We start from the raw sequence: 21,042 nt of genomic DNA, 5'->3' as shown, positions 1-21,042 counted from the left end.
TTCAAGAAGTGTCTTTGTAGGACAGATTTCAACCATTGTTGGTTTGGTTTCTTGACTAGAGTTAGTCAAGATTTGTTGCTTTGTAATAGAGTTATTGCAAATGGCTTACAATAGAGTTATAGTAAGGGGTTAAGGATTAAATACCTGGTTACCTGGAGTAAGCATTTTTGGGTGGACGGCCATGTAAGGAATAACACATTTCACGAGTGTGTCCAAGTTTGTGACAATAAGAACACTTGGGTCTAGATCTTTCAAAACGACCTCCTCCTCGTCTATGCTCCATAGTTTGAGATGCCCGATCATCCACTGTCTGGGATGCAAAAACAGAGGAATCAAGTATCTGTAATGAGATCACTGGGTGACTTGGTGCTGCAGCAAGGCGGAGTAATCGAGAGAATAATTCATCAACTGTCGGGACAGTCGGACTAGCCAAAATCTGGTCACGTACTAAATCAAGATCATTAGGAAGTCCAGTGAGGGTAAGAACGAGAAACGTCTTCTATCGCTGCTCTTGTTGTTTTTCAACACTAGCAGAAACTGGCATCAACTTCTCAAATTCCTCCATGACTGCCTGTACTTGACCCAAGTAAGTAGACATATCTAATTCCTGCTTCTTTAAGTTTGTCATCCGCAATATCACATCATAGAAGCGAGATATGTCATTAGTGTATAAGGTGTATGCCTTTACCCAAACCAAATAACATGTCTGGAATGGACGAAACAAGGGCATCAATTTGGAATCAATAGCTCGCCACAAGATGCTACATAATTGAGCATCAATTTTTGTCCAAAGTGCTATTGCCTTTTCATCTCCCTCTGTAGACTGTTTGATTAGATAATCTTGAACACCTTGGCCTCTACACCACAACTCGACAGATGAAGCCCAAGCTAAGTTGTTTGAACCTCCCATTAAAGGTTCCGAGGTAATAATAACACTAGAGCTTCCAGAACTCATGTTTCTAGACCCAAAAGTATCAAATCTCAAAGACATTGTTGCAAACTATTACCAAATAAGAGAGAATCAACTGTAATCCACGGAAACAAAGTAAGGAAACACAGGATAATAAAATATTGTAGCAGCTGGAATCTTACTGTAGCTGTCGTAATAGTACTGCAGCAGCCGGAAAAAACTCAAAGTGGTCGGAATGAAATGAAAACAGTAGGGGTAGGATCGGAATTACCAGGCGACCCAACTGTTCTGAAGGAAGTTTTTCAAAAAATGGTCGAAAGTGGTCGTACGCGCCGGCGCGTGAGCTCACGCGCGTGAGCTTCTAGTGGCGCGTGGAGGCGCGTCAGGAGGCTGCTGCCACTGGGGTTTGGTCGCCGGACAGTGACTACTCTTGTGGTAGTGTTAGATTTTACACAACACTGACGGAGATAAAGCAGACGCAAACAGCCTTGAAAAAGTCGCCGGAAAAAGACTTTTGGTGACTAATTTCTCTTTCCGGAATCGCTGGAATTTATGCACAACGATAAATCTCTCACAATTGCTCTGATACCATGTGAGAAAATACGTTATATGACATTGAATGAATAATACAATACAAGAGGTCCTTATTTATAGCTATATTATACAAGGACATACTACTCTTATTCCAATGTGGGACAAGACTATACTATATACATAGTTGTAAACTAACATCTTGAAAAGGCGGCACATGAATTGTTGCGGGAAAAGAAAAAAGAAAATATAATACCTCACACATCAATGATAAGTTGGAGATGTTTTTAACAATTGTTGTTTGGTTGAAATAAGTTTATGGTAAATCATATAAACTGTGTGGATATGTGTTACTTATAAAGAAAAGGGCTATGAACTCTAACAATTTCTCGCTACTTTCACTTAACATTTACTCTATAGTCAGCTGGGAGTTTCTTTTTAACATATTACATTTGTGAATATGCAGATGAAGTTTGAGAGGAAGATGCATAATTTGAGTTTTGCAGTGAACTTGTGAGGAAGGTATTTTGGTTTCCTTAAAAGAGATTGCTAAGGGATTAGCAGCTAGTACCAAGTTACAGCTGACTGATTTACATAGATATTTTCATTTTCTTGTGAACTTGCCACGGCATCCAACAAGAGCAAAATATGACCAGTGTTGTGTTACTTATTCCTGCGTTCTCTTTCTTGCTTTTTCTTTAAATTTTTCATGTCATTTTTCTAGCAAAAATCGTGGTGATATTTATTGCTCGAAACTTCTCAAGATTGAATTTTTAATGTGACTCTGTAATAATGCCTGGGATTTTATAGCGAAATTCAGCTTGTTTGAATGAGTATTTGAAGAATATTGTGACAATGTCTTTCAGATGTCTTTCCTATTTTAAAAATGATCATATAACTGTGGTCCATAACATAGGTAGGAAGCAGGCCTTGAGTTACACCTATGCAAATATATACTTGGTCTTTTCAAAGTCTTTTACATTGCCAATTCGATTGAGGGAGTATGGATTATAGTCGGAGGTTGAAAATAAAAAAACTGTCGAGAAATGTATCGCAGGAATAACTAGCTGAAGGTTGATAACAGGATAAATCATTAACATTCTTGCTGACAAATCTAGCCTTCTAATATTTGAAGGAGCTTATGTTAAAAAGGAGCTTAATTCAAATACATCTTGCTAGATTTAAGTGGTCGACCATTTCGCTGCCACTTACAAATGAAATTGTTAAGTAAACGATATATCATGGTATTCAATTATCTGTTAACTAGTGTACTAAGCCTGCGCTTCACTCGGTTATAAAAATTTAAAATAATTAAATATTATCATTTTTTAAATAAAAACTAATCTACTAATTAAGCATCTTTTTATCTTTTCTTTTATAGCTTGAATAAAATTCTTTAAAAAAAGAAGTATGTGAGAAACATTCCAAGTTAATAGAAAATGACACAGAATGAGTGCCAAACATATTATAACAATCAAAAGTGTCACGTTAGAAACAAATTACAACGATGCCTTCTCCATAATCCAAAATGAATGCCTTTCTCATCGAGTAAATTCTACACAAATTTATTGCCAGACAATTACCATTATGAGAAAACTAGTGTAATTTGCTCCTTAATTGCTATTTTTACTACTGCCTACACTCACTTTTACTTGTCCACTATTAACTTCAGGGGCGGATGCATCAAACGAGTGTCGGGTTCAACTGAACCTAGTACTTTTGACGCAAAGCATAAATTTATGTGTAACAATCTATCAAATTTACAAAAAATAGTAGATATGAACTCATAACTCTAAATATACTATGGGTTCAATGCTAAAAACACTAAAGGTTGAACCCATAGAATTGATAGAAATTCAAAAATAGTCAGATTTACAAGTGGTAATTGAAAAATAGCCACAATTTCAAAAGTAATCGAAATTTAGCCACTTTTCATGTAAAGATAAATTTGAACGAAAACACTGTTCAAAATCCGAAAAATATTCCAGCATAATATACTAGAACTCCAGCATATTATACTGGAGTTCCAGTATAATATTATACTGGAAAGCATATTATACTGGAGTTCCAGTATAATATACTGATCCAGCATAATATGCTGGAAGTTCATACAGAGGTGCTCCAACCTCCAGTATATTATGCTGGAACTTTTCGCGTGTTGGAGTTCCAGCATAATATACTGAAAGTTCATACACATGTGCACCAATCTCCAGTATATCATGTTGGACCGGTCCGTGTTGCAGCAAAATTGTGGCTATTTTTCAATGACTTTGCAAATGGTAGCTATTTTTGAATTACCAGTCCGAAAAATGGCTAGCCCGTGCTATTTTTACCATAGAATTTAAATCCTAGATCCGCCTCTGATTAACTTTGCACAACCCTTAAGAAATAATATATAAAGTGCATAATTTACCATGATACCCATATTAATTGGTGTATAGTCTTAATGAATTTGAAAAATAATTTGGAATGATTAATTAATACTAAGGGCAAAACACGAAAAAAATTATTTTTCCCTTGATATCGAAAAGTGACAAGTAAAAATGAAAATTTATTTTTAGAATACTTGACAACTAAAAATGGACGGAAGGAGTATTATATATTTACTATAAAGGAGAAGTTGAGAGCCCTTTGGGAAATGAAACACCTGTTAAAATTGGTTGAAGTAATAGTGACTTTTAGGATTAATATTTAGTTAGAAGTATGAGGTGACTTTTGTTTTCTTTAAAATATCACATAAATAAAAAGGGAAAGGGAAAAAATAAAAAAATTGAGATAATAGATAAATAGAATCTTTGGCCAAAGAAAAGTGCAACTCCTTGCCCTTTTATAAATATATATATATTTAGAGAGAGAGATATCTAGAGAAATTGAGAGAAAATAATGAGTTCCATAGACCAAAGTGCATCTAATTGAATTCATTGCCAATTCTGACTCACATACAAACACTTTTCAGCAAAAGCTATTTATCACTACCACAAAACTTCCAAGAGACTATATATATCATTCAGCATGTTGTTCTCATGAGCAATGGCGGAGGCACAAGTCGAAATACGGGTTCGGCCGAACCCAATAATTTTTGTTCACACAATATATTTAGTGTTTAGAATTCATTAACTATGCACAAATATTAAATTTAGAATCCAGTCACTAACACTCGAAATCGTCGTTCTAAAATTCAGAACTCATAAGGTTGAAATCTCAGTTCCACGTATGCTCATGAGTTAGTTCAACTCAACAAAAAGGCTGGCCTGAGGGTGTAATCCAGCATCTTTCAGGGACAAAGCAAGCTTCTCTGAGCCATACACTGTGATTGTCTGTGTATTCCCTTAGTTGATTCTATTTACTTTTAACAGGAGACCTAAAATGCTAAGTTTTGATAAACAAAGCTCTATTAATATAACAACTTTAACTTACCCTCAAAAATCAAATTTAGATGACCATTTATGTCATTTTCTATAACTTTTCAGGTAGGATTTATGTTAATGTGGGATAATGAAGAAAAGATAAGTAATTTTCACTACTAGAAATCCGGTAAAAACCGACCAAAAATACCGACCAACGTTGGTCGGTAATAACCAAAAATCGACCAAAACGCGACCATTTACGTGTGGACGGTATTTTTGTGGTCGGAAAGGAATACCGACCAAAGTTGGTCGGAATTCTTTTTTGAATTTAATTGACCGACCAAAGTTGGTCGGTAATTTGGTCAGTCAATTAAATTAAAAAAAAAAAATATTGCAAAAAAAACCGACCAAAATTGGTCAGTTTTTTAATTATGTAATAAAAAAATTCACCATCTGGGAATCGAACCGGAGTCTGTACTGTGGCAGGATACTATTCTACCACTAGACCATTGGTACATTTTGTTTTAAGATTGTCTTTTATTTGATTTATACTCTTTAATTGTATTTTCGCACGAAAATAACCGACTAAAGTTGGTCGGTTTTATTAAAAAGTAAAATTACCGACCAAAGTTGGTCGGTTTTTTTAAATGACCCGCCGAATTAACCGACCAATTTTGGTCGGTTTTATTAATAATAATTTTTATTTATTTTAATTAAAAAACCGACCAAAGTTGGTCGGTTTCTTGAAACATAAATTTTGCGGGACTCAAAAATAGTTTCCCGCATTTTTACGCCAAAGAAAACCGACCAAAGTTGGTCGGTTTCGTAAAAAAAAGTTAAAAAAAAAAACCGATCAACTTTGGTCGGTTTTTTTTACCGACCAAAGTTGGTCAGTCGATCTTGGTCGGTTTTTGCAGAATTTTTAGTAGTGTTTATTGGCATAAAAACAAGCAAAAGTCACTTTATTGAGTCGTTTCTTTAACTTGGACGACCATTTAAGAAATCATCTCCTAAGCCATAGTTTAAAAGGCCATGTGCAATTCAATCATGAATTAATATTAAACTGATTGTTGTTAAATTGATACTCCCTCAGTTCATATTTGTTTTATTCGAGAGTCAAATGAAAATGAGTTGTTCTTTGACCACGACTTTCTTATATATCTTTTAAATATTTTAAATTTTTAATTATTGTAACTTATAGTAATTTTATGTAGTTTTCAAATATGTAACTTTTACTTTAAATAAGTTAAAAATTAAATATCTGAATTTATGTTCAAAATTGAGAAGTTTAATTTTTAAAATCTAAAAGTTATAGGATCTTTTTTGAAAAGAGGGAGTAGCCCTTAAGACTAAGGGTGGCAAGTGGGCCGGTCCAGGATCGGGACTAGCCCGGGATTGCGGATCAAACGGTCATTTTGGGTCTAAACGGGCCTGAACCGGTTAGAACTGTGTACGTGGACCTGATCCGGTCTTCTGGGCCGGTTCTTCACTTTAGGACCGGGTTGTCCCGGTCCTTGGCGGGTCCCAACGGTCAAAATTCAAAAAAATAAAAAACTTGCCCGTTGGGCTTTGAAAAATCTGGTCATTGGCCTTTAAAAAAGAGTCGTTGGCTATTTATAAAATAGCCATTTAACCCCCTCCCCCCCCCCCACTTTACTTTAACCCTAAACGTTTTATAATTACACTTTTCCCCTATTTTCAACTATAAATACCCCCTCATTCTTTTATTTTTCTCACAAAATCATCAATCTCTCTAATTTTCTTCTATAATTGCTACTATTGTTTACTTTATTGTTATAATTTGGGAAACAATTGTGAAGTTGGTGAATTGAAGCCTTCAAGTCTTCAACGATAATCAATTTTTAACAAGTTGTTCGTCAATTCGGTAAACTCGTTCCAACTCATAATTTTTAATATTATAATTTTGTTTGTTTTATTTATTTTCTATTATTTGATTAATTAAGATCGCTTCCTTAAAAAACCTTTTTGGTAAAAATAAGGGGAAATCCAAGAGTGGCGAATCTAGTGGCCAATTTGTTCCTCCTCCACCGCCCCCGGCTCCCCGACCCAAACCCCATATCCAACCTACATCTTCTATTCTTGATAGCGATAATAGTTTATTACAATTTACTGATAGTCAATTTTGCCATAATGTTGGAGCTGGTGAACAATTAGATCATGAATTAATGAATGATCTTTATTCTAATCCAACTATTGATGAAAATGATGAGGAGGAAATAGATTTTGATGAAACTCAACCGGATGACGATACACCCATCAGTCCTGCTCCTGAAGTTAACCCAACTAGTGATAATCCAAATGATACCCCGTCTGATACTTCTGTTAATGTCCCTACTTTTTCTAGACAACATACCAAACGGACGAAAACATCTCTTGTTTGCCATTTTTTATTCAACAACAACAACCCAATATAATCCCACTAGTGGGGTCTGGGGAGGGTAGTGTGTACGCAGACCTTACCCCTACCCTGGAGTAGAAAGGTTGTTTCCGATAGACCCTCGTCTTCTTCCGTCCAAGAACTCCCCACCTTACTCTCGGGGTGACTAGAACTCATAACCTCTTGGTTGGAAGTGGAGGGTGCTCACCACTAGAGCAACCCACTCTTGTCTCCTTTTGTTATTCAACTAATTTCACAAATAAGGCTAAGTGTAAAACTTGTGGCAAGGAGTTAGCTTTTAAATATTTGGGGGGGGGGGGGACGGGAACTTTGGCTAGACACATATTGATACACCCTCAAGATAAAGTCAAATATCTTCATTCCCAAGCTTTGGTCGAGGGGATAAGCGTACCTACTCCTAATCAGGCCAATCTCACTGGATGGCAATGAAATGAGATTTTGGGATATTTAGAACATACCCAGAACTTTGACTTGCACTACAGTAAATTCCCTGCGGTGATTCAGAGATACTGTGATGCAAATTGGATCATCGGTTCAACTGATTCTAAGTCCACGAGTGGATATGTATTCACTATTGGTGGAGGAGTGGTATCTTGGAAGTCGTCCAAACAAACATGTATTGTCCGCTCTACAATGGAGGCTGAATTCATAGCCTTAGATAAAGCCGGTGAAGAAGCTGAATAGCTCCGCAATTTCTTGGAAGACATTCCATTTTGGCCCAAACCGTTGGCACCAATATGCATACATTGTGATAGTCAAGCGGCAATTGGAAGGGCTGGGAGCGTTATGTATAACGGTAAATCTCGTCATATACGACGAAGACATAAAATCGTTAGGCAATTACTCTCTAGAGGAATTATCACGATTGACTACGTAAAGTCAAGTGATAATGTGTCAGATCCACTTACAAAAGGTCTAACTAGAGAGGTAGCTGAGAAATCATCAAGGGGAATGGGGCTATGGCCGAGAACAAGTCATTGTGGCGGTAACTCTACCTAGAAGACTGGAGATCCCAAGATCTAGGTTCAAGGAGATCAAACAAAGTCATTAATGACGGTTCAACATTGTCAAATAAAATTTTAGTCTGTTCTCGTGATGAGACAATGTTCAGTACCAAGGATAAAGCATTAAGGCTTTTTAATGATTTCTAAATTTGATACAGGGTATATCAATTAGTGTATCTACAGGATGCCACGTTTAGGAATCACCTATGTAAGTGTGAAGTGTTAGCCGCTTCAAGGAGAACTTTGTAAGTCCAGTTCTCTACGCACTTATGAAACCAGGCGGTGTTCATGGCTGAAACGAATACAACAATGAGAACCAAAGACGGTTAAGGGTTGATTGTGTGACTTATGGTTGTCTAGGTATACACCAAAGATCGACGGTTCAAAGATATCAAATATACCGATTGACCGAGTATATCCGACATAAGTTTACTACGGAAAGTTTAAAGGGAAACCTACTTTTCCAGATGCGATTAATCCTTGCTTGCAAATCACATAGTTTTTCCATGCATACTTCCGTGATATAGACATTCCACATTCATGTGGGGGGATTATTGAGGTTTTGTTTTTAAGATGAAATAGTCTTAAAATGAGGGTGAATGGGAAATGGAGGGAAAATAAAAATTTTGAGTAAAATTTTAAGTTTCCCCTCTTGACAATGAGACATTGTCCCATATTGGAAGAGGAAAAGATTTTTGGTGGGTATATATATAATTGCTCTTCTTGTAGCTCTTAAAGAGTTAAGAAGAAAGCAAGCCTCGCGCCGTCGTCGTCGTCGCTCGCTCGGCTCGGCTTCGTCTACCGCTACGACTTCGGCTTCGGCTTCGGCTTCGGATTCGGATTTGGATTTGGTCAAATGATTGATTGATTGATTAATTTTTTGGACCAAATTTATTTGTTAATAGTAAATATTAACGTAAGATTATCCGCATTTGTAACGGATATTTTCCAATCCGTGTATTGACCACCAGGTGCAATGGCAGCCGCCTAATGCTCTTCCTACCATGGCCAAGTGCTTGCTCCACAAACAAGCTAGTGCATGTTCCACCATGGATGATGGAGGGTCGTTCATCTTCAAAGCTGGCTGCTATATATATGTGCAGCAGCTGTTGAAGAAAGACACGAACGAAGAACGAAAACACCAACAAAACTGCAAAATGCTCAACTTTGGCTATACATTGCACTCCTTCCTCTCAGCATTTCCATACGATTTTCTGAGTTTCTACTCCTTCGTTCTGCATTGTTTTAACTTCAAACAAAGCAACTGTAAGTGTGATTTGCTATCGAACTTTGTGTTCGCTGAAACACTGGGGTTTGAAGTACCGCTACACCAGTGTGTGATTCGTTCTATCCTGGGAGGAAATAATCAATTACCTTGGGTACTAGGAGGGGATTAAATTCCTTAAGGAAACACTGTGAATTCAGTGGGCTCGAATTAATTACTGTTTCATTACGATAACTTATATTTTGCAGAATTATTATTTACAAATACAGCAATATTGGCGGGACTAACAATCTTAAGGAATTTAATATTTATTTCTGTATTTTTGTTATTCTTATTATTCTGCAAACTAAAACCTTTGTGGTTATGTGTACTCCCGTTTTGGAGAGTAAAGCCTTCGTGGCGTTTTGTTGGAGATTAAAATCTACGTGATTTTTACTCTAGTTTGAAAACGTTTATTTGTGTCATTCTTTGACAGGAAAAATGTCGACTGAAAGCGGAAACCAAGCTGTTCCGACGGTGACTGCCAACGCATCGACAAGCCGAACACCGGTGTTGGCACCGGCAAAAAAACCCAAAAAATTTTCCGGGATTGATTTCAAGCGCTGGCAGCAGAAGATGTTCTTCTACTTAACTACGTTATGTCTACAGAAGTTCATCAAGGAAGATGTTCCTGATCTGCCAGATAAAACTCCATAGAATGAACGCTTTATCGTGATTGAAGCGTGGAAGCATTCTGATTTTTTATGAAAGAATTATATTCTTAGCGGACTAGATTATAATATGTATAATGTATACAGTGGCGTGGAGACGTCAAAAGAATTGTGGAATGCGCTTGAAAAGAAATATAAAACTGAAGATGCCGGGATGAAGAAATTCGTTGCCGTAAAATTTTTGGACTACAAAATGGTAGATAGCAAGTCTGTTATTACCCAAGTCCAGGAATTGCAAGTGATTATTCATGATCTACTTGCTGAAGGTCTTGTCATCAATGAAGCATTCCAAGTAGCAGCAATGATTGAGAAGTTACCTCCGTTGTGGAAGGACTTCAAAAATTATTTGAAACACAAACGAAAGTAAATGTCCCTTGAAGATCTCATTGTTCGGTTGAGAATCGAAGAGGACAATAAAACTGCTGAAAGGAGAGGCCGTGGAAATTCAACAATAATGGGAGCAAATATTATTGAAGATAACAAAAAGAGGAAGAAGGCTTCTGGTCCGAAATACAACCCAAGCAAGAAGCGGTTCAGTGGAAACTGCTACAACTGTAGGAAAAATGACACAAATCTACAGAGTGTCGTGCTCTGAAGAAAGACAAGAAAAGGGGTCAAGCAAACATGGTAGTAAATCATTATGATGTTGATAACTTGTGTGCCATGCTTTCTTAATATAACTTGGTGGAAAATCCTAAACTGTGGTGGTTTGATTCAGGAGCCACTCGCCATGTTTGTGCAGTTAGAGACGCTTTTGCTACTTATGCTCCTGCTGGACCCGGAGAGACAGTTTATATGGGAAATGCTTCAACAACAAAAGTTGAAGGATATGGGAAGATATTTCTGAAAATGACTTGTGGCAAGGTCATGACTTTGAACAATGTCCTTCATGTTCCCGAAATGAGAAAGAATTTAGTCTCTACTGGACTTCTTGTTAAGCAAGGTTTTAAGTGCGTTTTTGTGTCCAACAAGGTTGTCATAAGTAAGAATGAAATATTTGTAGGAAAGGTTACCTCACCGAGGGCCTTTACAATCTGAACGTAATGGTTGTAGAAAATAATAATAATATTTCAGCTTCTTCTTACTTACTTGAGTCAAATGATTTATGGCATGTACGTTTGGGTCATGTCAATTATAAAACCTTGCGGAAAATGATTAACTTGGAAGTACTACCTAAGTTTGAATGCGAAAAATCAAAATGTCAAACATGTGTGGAATCTAAGTATGTTAAACATCCTTATAAGTCAGTTGAAAGGAATTCAAATCCTTTAGACTTAATTCACACAGATATTTGTGACATGAAGTCAATACCATCTCGCGGTGAAAAGAAGTATTTCATAACTTTTATTGACGATGGTACTCGATATTGCTATGTTTACTTACTGAATAGTAAAGATGAAGCAATAGACACATTCAGGCAATACAAAAATGAAGTTGAAACGCAACTTTACAAGAAAGTAAAAATGATAAGAAGTGATAGGGGTGGTGAATATGAATCTCATTTTGAAGAAATATGTTTAGAATATGGAATTATTCATCAAACAATAGCCCATTACACGCCCCAATCTAATGGGATTGCGGAAAGAAAGAATCGCACATTAAAGGAGATGATGAATGCGTTGTTGATAAGTTCTGGTTTGCCACAGAACTTGTGGAGGAAGCCATTCTTACGGCTAATCGAATATTAAATCGAGTGCCCCATAGCAAAACACAATCCATTCCATATGAAAAATGGAAAGGAAGGAAGCCCAGCTTGAATTATTTTAAAGTGTGGGGGTGTTTGGCAAAAGTGCAAGTTCCTAAACCCAAAAGGGTAAAGATAGGACCGAAAACCATTGATTGTGTTTTCATAGGATATGCGACAAATAGTAAAGCATATCGATTTCTGGTTCATAAATCAGAAAATCCCGACATTCATAATAATACGGTTATAGAATCAGATAATGTTGAGTTCTTTGAAAATATATATCCGTATGAAAAGGAATGTGAGTCGTTTGGTGAAGGATCTAAACGACCTCGGGAAGAAACAAAAGAAAGTACATGTAATCAGGAGGATCCAAGACGTAGTAAACGTCAAAGAACTTCTACTTCATTTGAACCAGATTTTGTGACTTTCTTATTGGAGAATGAGCCTCAAACATTTAAAGAAGCTATGAATTCTTCCGAATTATTGTTTTGGAAAGAGGCAGTCAATAGTAAAATAGAATCCATATTGAACAACCATACATGGGAATTGGTTGATCATCCTCCTGGAAATAAACATTTGGGTTCTAAATGGATTTTTAAGAGAAAAATCAAAGATGATGGCACTATTGATAAATTCAAGGCAAGACTCGTAGTCAAATGGTATAGACAACGAGAAGGTCTAGACTACTTTGATACATACTCTCCAGTTACAAGAATTACGTCCATACGGATATTAGTAGCATTAGCTGCAGTGTATGGTCTTGAAATTCATCAAATGGATGTTAAGACGGCCTTCTTTAATGGAGAGTTGGAGGAAGAAATTTACATGGAATAACCTGAAGGGTTTGTGGTTCCAGGTAAAGAAAAGAAGGTATGTAGACTTGTTAAGTCTCTTTACGGACTAAAACAAGCACCCAAACAATGGCATGCGAAATTTGACCAAACAATGTTGTCAAATGGTTTTAAGATAAATGAATGTGATAAATGTGTGTACATTAAAAATGTTCCAAATCACATAGTCATTGTTTGCCTATATGTGGATGATATGCTGATAATGAGTAATGACATTGCCAACATAAATGCTACTAAGCGTATGCTCAATAGCAAGTTTGATATGAAAGACTTGGGAGTTGCTGATTTAATTCTGGGAATTAAGATCCATAAGACTCCTCAAGGTCTGGCATTGTCACAATCTCATTATATTAAGACAGTACTTGAAAAATTCAAGCACTTGGGCTTTAAAGTTGCAAAGACTCCAATTGACGTGAATCTTGCATTAGCAAAGAATAAAGGCCAAAGCATATCACAATTGGATTATGCTCGTGTGTTGGGATGCTTAATGTATATCATGAATTGTACACGACCAGATATAGCTTGTGCTATAAGTAAACTGAGTCGATATACGAGCAATCCAGGCCAATCTCATTGGATGGCAATGAAACGAGTTTTGGGATATTTAGAACATACCCAGAACTTTGAATTGCACTACAGTAATTTCCCTGCGGTGATTGAGGGATACTGTGATGCAAATTGGATCACCGGTTCAACTGATTCTAAGTCCACGAGTGGATATGTATTCACTATTGGTGGAGGAGCGGTATCTTGGAAGTCGTCCAAACAAACATGTATTGCCCGCTCTACAATGGAGGCTGAATTCATAGCCTTAGATAAAGCCGGTGAAGAAGCTGAATGGCTCCGGAATTTCTTGGAAGACGTTCCATTTTGGCCCAAACCGTTGGCACCAATATGCATACATTGTGATAGTCAAGCGGCAATTGGAAGGGCTGGGAGCGTTATGTATAACGGTAAATCTCGTCATATACGACGAAGACATAAAATCGTTAGGCAATTACTCTCTAGAGGAATTATCACGATTGACTACGTAAAGTCAAGTGATAATGTGTCGGATCCACTTACAAAAGGCCTAACTAGAGAGGTAGTTGAGAAATCATCAAGGGGGAATGGGGCTATGGCCGAGAACAAGTCATTGTGGCGGTAACTCTACCTAGAAGACTGGAGATCCGAAGATCTAGGTTCAAGGAGATCAAACAAAGTCATTAATGACGGTTCAACATTGTCAAATAAAATTTTAGTCTGTTCTCGTGATGAGACAATGTTCAGTACCAAGGATAAAGCATTAAGGCTTTTTAATGATTTCTAAATTTGATACAGGTATATCAATTAGTGTATCTACAGGATGCCACGTTTAGGAATCACCTATGTAAGTGTGAAGTGTTAGCCGCTTCAAGGAGAACTTTGTAAGGTCAGTTCTCTATGCACTTATGAAACTAGGCGGTGTTCATGGCTGAAACGAGCACAACAATGAGAACCAAAGACGGTTAAGGGTTGATTGTGTGACTTATGGTTGTCTAGGTATACTCCAAAGATCGACGGTTCAAAGATATCAAATCTATCGATTGACCGAGTATATACGACATAAGTTTATTGCGGAAAGTTCAAAGGAAATCAATTCAAATGAGATTCTCAAGAACACTTTAAAATCCATAACTTCTCAACTGGACGTCCGAATCACGTCAAATCAACTCCGTTTCTCACCAAATTTCACAGACAAGTCTTAAATATCATAATGAAACTGTACCGGGATCCGGAACTAAAATACAGACCCGATACTAACAATGCCAAATATCAATCAATTCTTAAAAACAAATAATTTCCAAACTTTTAATTTTCATCAAAAATTCATATCTTGAGCTAGGGACCTCCGAATTCGATTCCGGGCATACGCCCAGGTCCCATAATTTGATACGAACCTACCGAATCCGTCAAAGCATAGATCCGGGCTCGTTTACCAAAAATATTGATCGAAGTCAACTAAAATCAACCTTTAAGGTAAAAATTCTTATTTTCATTAGTTTTCAACATAAAAGCTTTTCGGAAACCTGCCCGGGCTGCGCACGCAAATCGATGAGGGAAAAAATAAGATTTTTAAGGCTTAAGAGTGCAGATACGAGTTCTAAAATATAAGATGACCTTTTGGGTCATCACAATGGCAATCACACCAAATTATCATATAAAATACAAACTCAAAAAACAAGTAATGAGACATGACAAATCAAGGATTTACTAAGTTCCAACAATTTTCCAATTTAATACATAAGGGAGTCTACGAATTTCAACCGATATAATTTGCACATATAAACCAAGTACGTACTCGTCACCTTGCGTACATGGTTTTCAATTATAATTTTCACATAAGACTCAATGCCTAAGGGGTAATTCCCCCACTCAAGGTTAGGCAAGATACTTACCTTTTTAAAGTTAGGCAGATATTTCAAAATAGCTTTCTCACTTGAATTGACCTCTAGACGGCTCCAATCTCTCTTGAGCCTTCCTTACATTACTACGATGTTCCTGAAATCCTAAAATCTTTAATTTATCTAGAAACATAACAAAAATGAACCATAATTAGGAAGATATTCATGGTTTTTGCTTATTTGAGCATTTTATCATACACTAGGTGTGCAATTTGGTTACAAGGTTCTTCTACAAGATTTCCTTCATTCCACAACTCAATATTTACCCATTTGAACTCAATAATCTTTCCATAAACCTTATTGGTACGTGTATGTATAAATAATACTCTTACACCCAAGAATCATACTCCCAATCACCCATCTTTACCAAAAATGGCATTCTCAAGACCCACCCTTAGGGTTCATGCAATATCCCTTATAACTTTAAATAAAACTCATAAAAATGCTACTCATACTCAAATATGACATATATATGAAGCTCAAGTGAAAGGATTACCTATTGGTGGAAGAATCTCACTTTTCCTCTTTTTGGTGTTCTTGAAGATTCAACCCATTTCCTATGGATTTGATCCATAATAATATTAGTGTTATCACTAAATGATGTTATATAATCATCCTTGTGCCAAAACAACTTACCTTGAAGTGTATCCATGGAGAAAGAGCTCCTCCTCTCTAGAAATCAATTCCAAGTTGAAGAACTAATGTTTTCTCTCTCTAAACCCCTTGTTTCAGCCCATTTAATGTGTCCCTTGAAGTTGCGTAGCCTCCTGCATGGGCTACGCACAAAGGCTATGCAGGGTAGACTTCTATACCCCTTCATTTGGAAGCTGCTGGATTTGCATGGTGCGTAGGCTATGCTGCGTAGGATATGCTACAATGTTGCGTAGGCTACGCAAGGCTCGCATAGCTATTATGCCACCCTTTAGTAAAAAGGTCATAACTTCTTGTAGAAATCTCCAAATGACAAACTATGTGAATAATTAGAAACTAGGAACATACACCTTTCGTTTGATAGGTTATACACTATATAACGGTTCATATCTTGAGAGTTATACTTGTTTAAATTTAGGTCTTGTGCGAACTTACTTGAAACTTTACCCCATCGTATAATTTCTAACTTGACTTAGCCTTGGGGCTCTTCTTAGACCACACATCACTTATATAATGCATAGTACACTTATTATCATATCCAATTGATATCCATCATATTAATAGTCCTCGTCTCCACATAAAATAATATAATTAGCACACATCAACTTTCTAATTTTGCCAAAATACTTATCCAGATGCGATTAATCATTGCTTACAAATCACACATTTTTTTCATGCATACTTCCGTGATATAGCCATTCCCCATTCATGTGGGGGATTGTTGAGGTTTTGTTTTTAAGATGAAATAGTCTTAAAATGAGGGTGAATGGCAAATGGAGGGAAAATGAAATTTTTGAGTAAAATTTTAAGTTTCCCCCTCTTGACAATGAGACATTGTCCCATATTGGAAGAGGAAAATATTTTTGGTGGGTATATATATAATTGCTCTTCTTGTAACTCTTAAAGAGTTAAGAAGAAAGCAAGCATCGCGCCGTCGTCGTCGTCGCTCGCTCGGCTCGGCTTCGGCAACGGCTACGGCTACAGCTACGGCTTCGGCTACATTCTCCCATATTGGAAGAGGAAAAGATTTTTGGTGGGTATATATATAATTGCTCTTCTTGTAACTCTTAAAGAGTTAAGAAGAAAGCAAGCATCGCGCCGTCGTCGTCGCTAGCTCGGCTCGGCTTAGGCTACGGCTTCGGCATCGACTTCGGATTCGGATTCGGATTCGGATTAGGATTTGGATTTGGATTTGGATTTGGATTTGGATTTGGATTTGGTCAAATGATCGATTGATTGATTAATTTTTTGGACCAAATTTATTTGTTAATAGTAAATATTAACGTAAGATTATTCGCATTTGTAACAGATATTTTTCAATCCGTGTATTGACCACCAGCTGCAATAGCAGCCGCCTAATGCTCTTCCCACCATGGCCAAGTGCTTGCTCCACAAACAAGCTAGTGCATGTTCCACCATGGAGGATGGAGGGTCGTTCATCTTCAAAGCTGGCTGCTATATATATGTGCAGCAGTTGTTGAAGAAAGACACGAACGAAGAACGAAAACACCAACAAAACTGCAAAACGCTCAACTTTGGCTATACATTGCACTCCTTCCTCTCAGCATTTCCATACGATTTTCTGAGTTTCTACTCATTCGTTCTGCATTATTTTAACTTCAAACAAAGCAACTGTAAGTGTGATTTTCTACCGAACTTTGTGTTCGCTGAAACACTGGGGTTTGAAGTACCGCTACACCAGTGTGTGATTCGTTCTATCCTGGGAGGAAATAATCCATTACCTTGGGTACTAGGAGGGGATTAAATTCCTTAAGGAAACACTGTGAATTCAGTGGGCTCGAATTAATTACTGTTTCATTACGATAACTTATATTTTGCAGAATTATTATTTACAAATACAGCAATATTGGCGGGACTAACAATCTTAAGGAATTTAATATTTATTTCTGTATTTGTGCTATTCTTATTATTCTGCAAACTAAAACTTTTGTGGTTTTGTGTACTCCCGTTTTGGGGAGTAAAGCCTTCGTGACGTTTTGTTGGAGATTAAAATCTACGTGATTTTTACTCCAGTTTGAAAATGTTTATTAAACGTTTGTTTGTGTCATTCTTTGACAGGAAAAATGTCGACTGAAAGCGGAAACCAAGTTGTTTCGACTGTTCCTTTAGACTTAATTCACACAGATATTTGTGATATGAAGTCAATACCATCTCGCGGTGGAAAGAAGAAATATCCCAAAACTCGTTTCAAGGCCTGGCATTGTCACAATCTCATTATATTAAGACAGTACTTGAAAAATTCAAGCACTTGAGCTTTAAAGTTGCAAAGACTCCAATTGACGTTAATCTTGCATTAGCAAAGAATAAAGGCCAAAGCATATCACAATTGGATTATGCTCGTGTGTTGGGATGCTTAATGTATATCATGAATTGTACACGACCAGATATAGCTTGTGCTATAAGTAAACTGAGTCGATATATGAGCAATCCAGGCTAATCTCACTGGATGGCAATGAAACGAGTTTTGGGATATTTAGAACATACCCAGAACTTTGACTTGCACTACAGTAAATTTCCTGCGGTGATTGAGGGATACTGTGATGCAAATTGGATCATCGGTTCAACTGATTCTAAGTCCACGAGTGGATATGTATTCACTATTGGTGGAGGAGTGGTATCTTGGAAGTCGTCCAAACAAACATGTATTGTCCGCTCTACAATGGAGGCTGAATTCATAGCCTTAGATAAAGCCGGTGAAGAAGCTGAATAGCTCCGCAATTTCTTGGAAGACATTCCATTTTGGCCCAAACCGTTGGCACCAATATGCATACATTGTGATAGTCAAGCGGCAATTGGAAGGGCTGGGAGCGTTATGTATAACGGTAAATCTCGTCATATACGACGAAGACATAAAATCGTTAGGCAATTACTCTCTAGAGGAATTATCACGATTGACTACGTAAAGTCAAGTGATAATGTGTCAGATCCACTTACAAAAGGTCTAACTAGAGAGGTAGCTGAGAAATCATCAAGGGGAATGGGGCTATGGCCGAGAACAAGTCATTGTGGCGGTAACTCTACCTAGAAGACTGGAGATCCCAAGATCTAGGTTCAAGGAGATCAAACAAAGTCATTAATGACGGTTCAACATTGTCAAATAAAATTTTAGTCTGTTCTCGTGATGAGACAATGTTCAGTACCAAGGATAAAGCATTAAGGCTTTTTAATGATTTCTAAATTTGATACAGGGTATATCAATTAGTGTATCTACAGGATGCCACGTTTAGGAATCACCTATGTAAGTGTGAAGTGTTAGCCGCTTCAAGGAGAACTTTGTAAGGCCAGTTCTCTACGCACTTATGAAACCAGGCGGTGTTCATGGCTGAAACGAACACAACAATGAGAACCAAAGACGGTTAAGGGTTGATTGTGTGACTTATGGTTGTCTAGGTATACACCAAAGATCGACGGTTCAAAGATATCAAATCTACCGATTGACCGAGTATATCCGACATAAGTTTACTACGGAAAGTTCAAAGGGAAACCTACTTATCCAGATGCGATTAATCCTTGCTTGCAAATCACACAGTTTTTTCATGTATACTTCCGTGATATAGCCATTCCCCATTCATGTGGGGGATTGTTGAGGTTTTGTTTTTAAGATGAAATAGTCTTAAAATGAGGGTGAATGGGAAATTGAGGGAAAATAAAAAAAAAATTAGTAAAATTTTAAGTTTCCCCCTCTTAACAATGAGACATTGTCCTATATTGGAAGAGGAAAAGATTTTTGGTGGGTATATATATAATTGCTCTTCTTGTAGTTCTTAAAGAGTTAAGAAGAAAGCAAGCATCGCGCCGTCGTCGTCGTCGCTCGCTCGGCTACGGCTTCGGCTTCGGCTTCGGCTTCGGATTCGGATTTGGATTTGGTCAAATGATTGATTGATTAATTTTTTGGACCAAATTTATTTGTTAATAGTAAATATTAACGTAAGATTATCCGCATTTGTAACGAATATTTTCCAATCCGTGTATTGACCACCAGCTGCAATGGCAGCCGCCTAATGCTCTTCCCACCATGGCCAAGTGCTTGCTCCACAAACAAGCTAGTGCATGTTCCACCATGGAGGATGGAGGGTCGTTCATCTTCAAAGTTGGCTGCTATATATATGTGCAGCATCTGTTGAAGAAAGACACGAACGAAGAACGAAAACACCAACAAAACTGCAAAATGCTCAACTTTGGCTATACATTGCACTCCTTCCTCTCAGCATTTCCATACGATTTTCTGAGTTTCTACTCCTTCGTTCTGCATTGTTTTAACTTCAAACAAAGTAACTGTAAGTGTGATTTGCTACCGAACTTTGTGTTCGCTGAAACACTGGGGTTTGAAGTACCGCTACACCAGTGTGTGATTCGTTCTATCCTGGGAGGAAATAATCAATTACCTTGGGTACTAGGAGGGGATTAAATTCCTTAAGGAAACACTGTGAATTCAGTGGGCTCGAATTAATTACTGTTTCATTACGATAACTTATATTTTGCAGAATTATTATTTACAAATACAGCAATATTGGCGGGACTAACAATAATATCCTTGTACAGTTTGGCTATGTTAATATTCTGAATTTGGCCATTCCTGCTCTGTCGATCCTTGTACAGCTTGCCTATCCTTGTCAATTTTCTTTGATAAATTGAGCAATTGAGCTCATACTGTCTTTGTTACGTCATTCTTATGAGGGCTCCTTAGTGTTCGTTATTGTTGTTTGTTGTTGCTGTATTTTTCTTTAGTGCTCTTTTGTGTGTCAGTGTGTTGCAAAATTTTGAGTTGGGGAAAAGTCCATGGTAGTTTGTTCTTGTTATTATTTGGTTCTTCCTTCCTGATATCAGAGGAAAACTAAACCACTACTCATCGAATAGACAAACATGTAAAGGTGAACCAAAAATAATATTAGGTTTACTCTCACAATGAATCGGATTCCTCGGTTAATTTGTTCGATTCTTTAGACTGCATTTTGTAGTATACAGTTCGTACTTTTCAGTTCTACAATGGAAGAAAGAGACCTGAATTCAAATTGTAGGGAGATTTGGTGATAGAAATATGTTAGGAACAATAAACCTTTTGAAAGGTGCCTTGCTTAGAGAACCATATCTTTATCTATTGTCTACTACTTGTATACCAAGGCTTCCCCACAACATCAACAAAAAATTTGAACAATTGTTGTTTGGTTGAAATTAGATATGTTGAATCATTTAAGCTATGTGGATATGTCTTGCTTATGAAGAAAAAGGGCTATGAACTCTAATATTTTTTTGCTACTCTCAC

The 21,042-nt window shown here is 37.1% G+C and overlaps 2 protein-coding genes across 12 annotated transcripts in view; both read left to right on the top strand.

Annotated features, from left to right (window-relative positions):
- Positions 1 to 2,297, top strand: part of LOC104116744 (putative late blight resistance protein homolog R1B-16) — a 47,096-nt gene extending 44,799 nt beyond the window's left edge. For 10 of the 11 annotated variants that reach the window (XM_070182935.1, XM_009627671.4, XM_009627667.4 and 7 more), the window contains one exon: positions 1,908 to 2,297. In XM_070182935.1, the coding sequence (XP_070039036.1) occupies positions 1,908 to 1,918 (11 nt within the window). In that variant the 3' untranslated portion in view covers positions 1,919 to 2,297. The remainder of the gene's footprint in view (positions 1 to 1,907) is intronic. The other variant, XM_018777848.3, reaches the window with a different exon arrangement.
- The window catches only part of LOC104097448 (putative late blight resistance protein homolog R1B-16), a 65,446-nt gene extending 44,420 nt beyond the window's left edge, over positions 1 to 21,026 (top strand). Inside the window, exon 4 of the mRNA XM_070182932.1 lies at positions 20,798 to 21,026. The gene's annotated coding sequence lies outside the window, so the exon portion shown is untranslated. The remainder of the gene's footprint in view (positions 1 to 20,797) is intronic.
- The last annotated feature ends 16 nt before the right edge of the window (positions 21,027 to 21,042 follow it).

The sequence above is a fragment of the Nicotiana tomentosiformis genome, chromosome 8 (assembly GCF_000390325.3).
Source record: "Nicotiana tomentosiformis chromosome 8, ASM39032v3, whole genome shotgun sequence".
Taxonomy (NCBI): domain Eukaryota; kingdom Viridiplantae; phylum Streptophyta; class Magnoliopsida; order Solanales; family Solanaceae; genus Nicotiana; species Nicotiana tomentosiformis.
Note: the sequence above shows the minus strand (reverse complement) of the source record. Positions and strands in the feature narration are given on the sequence as shown.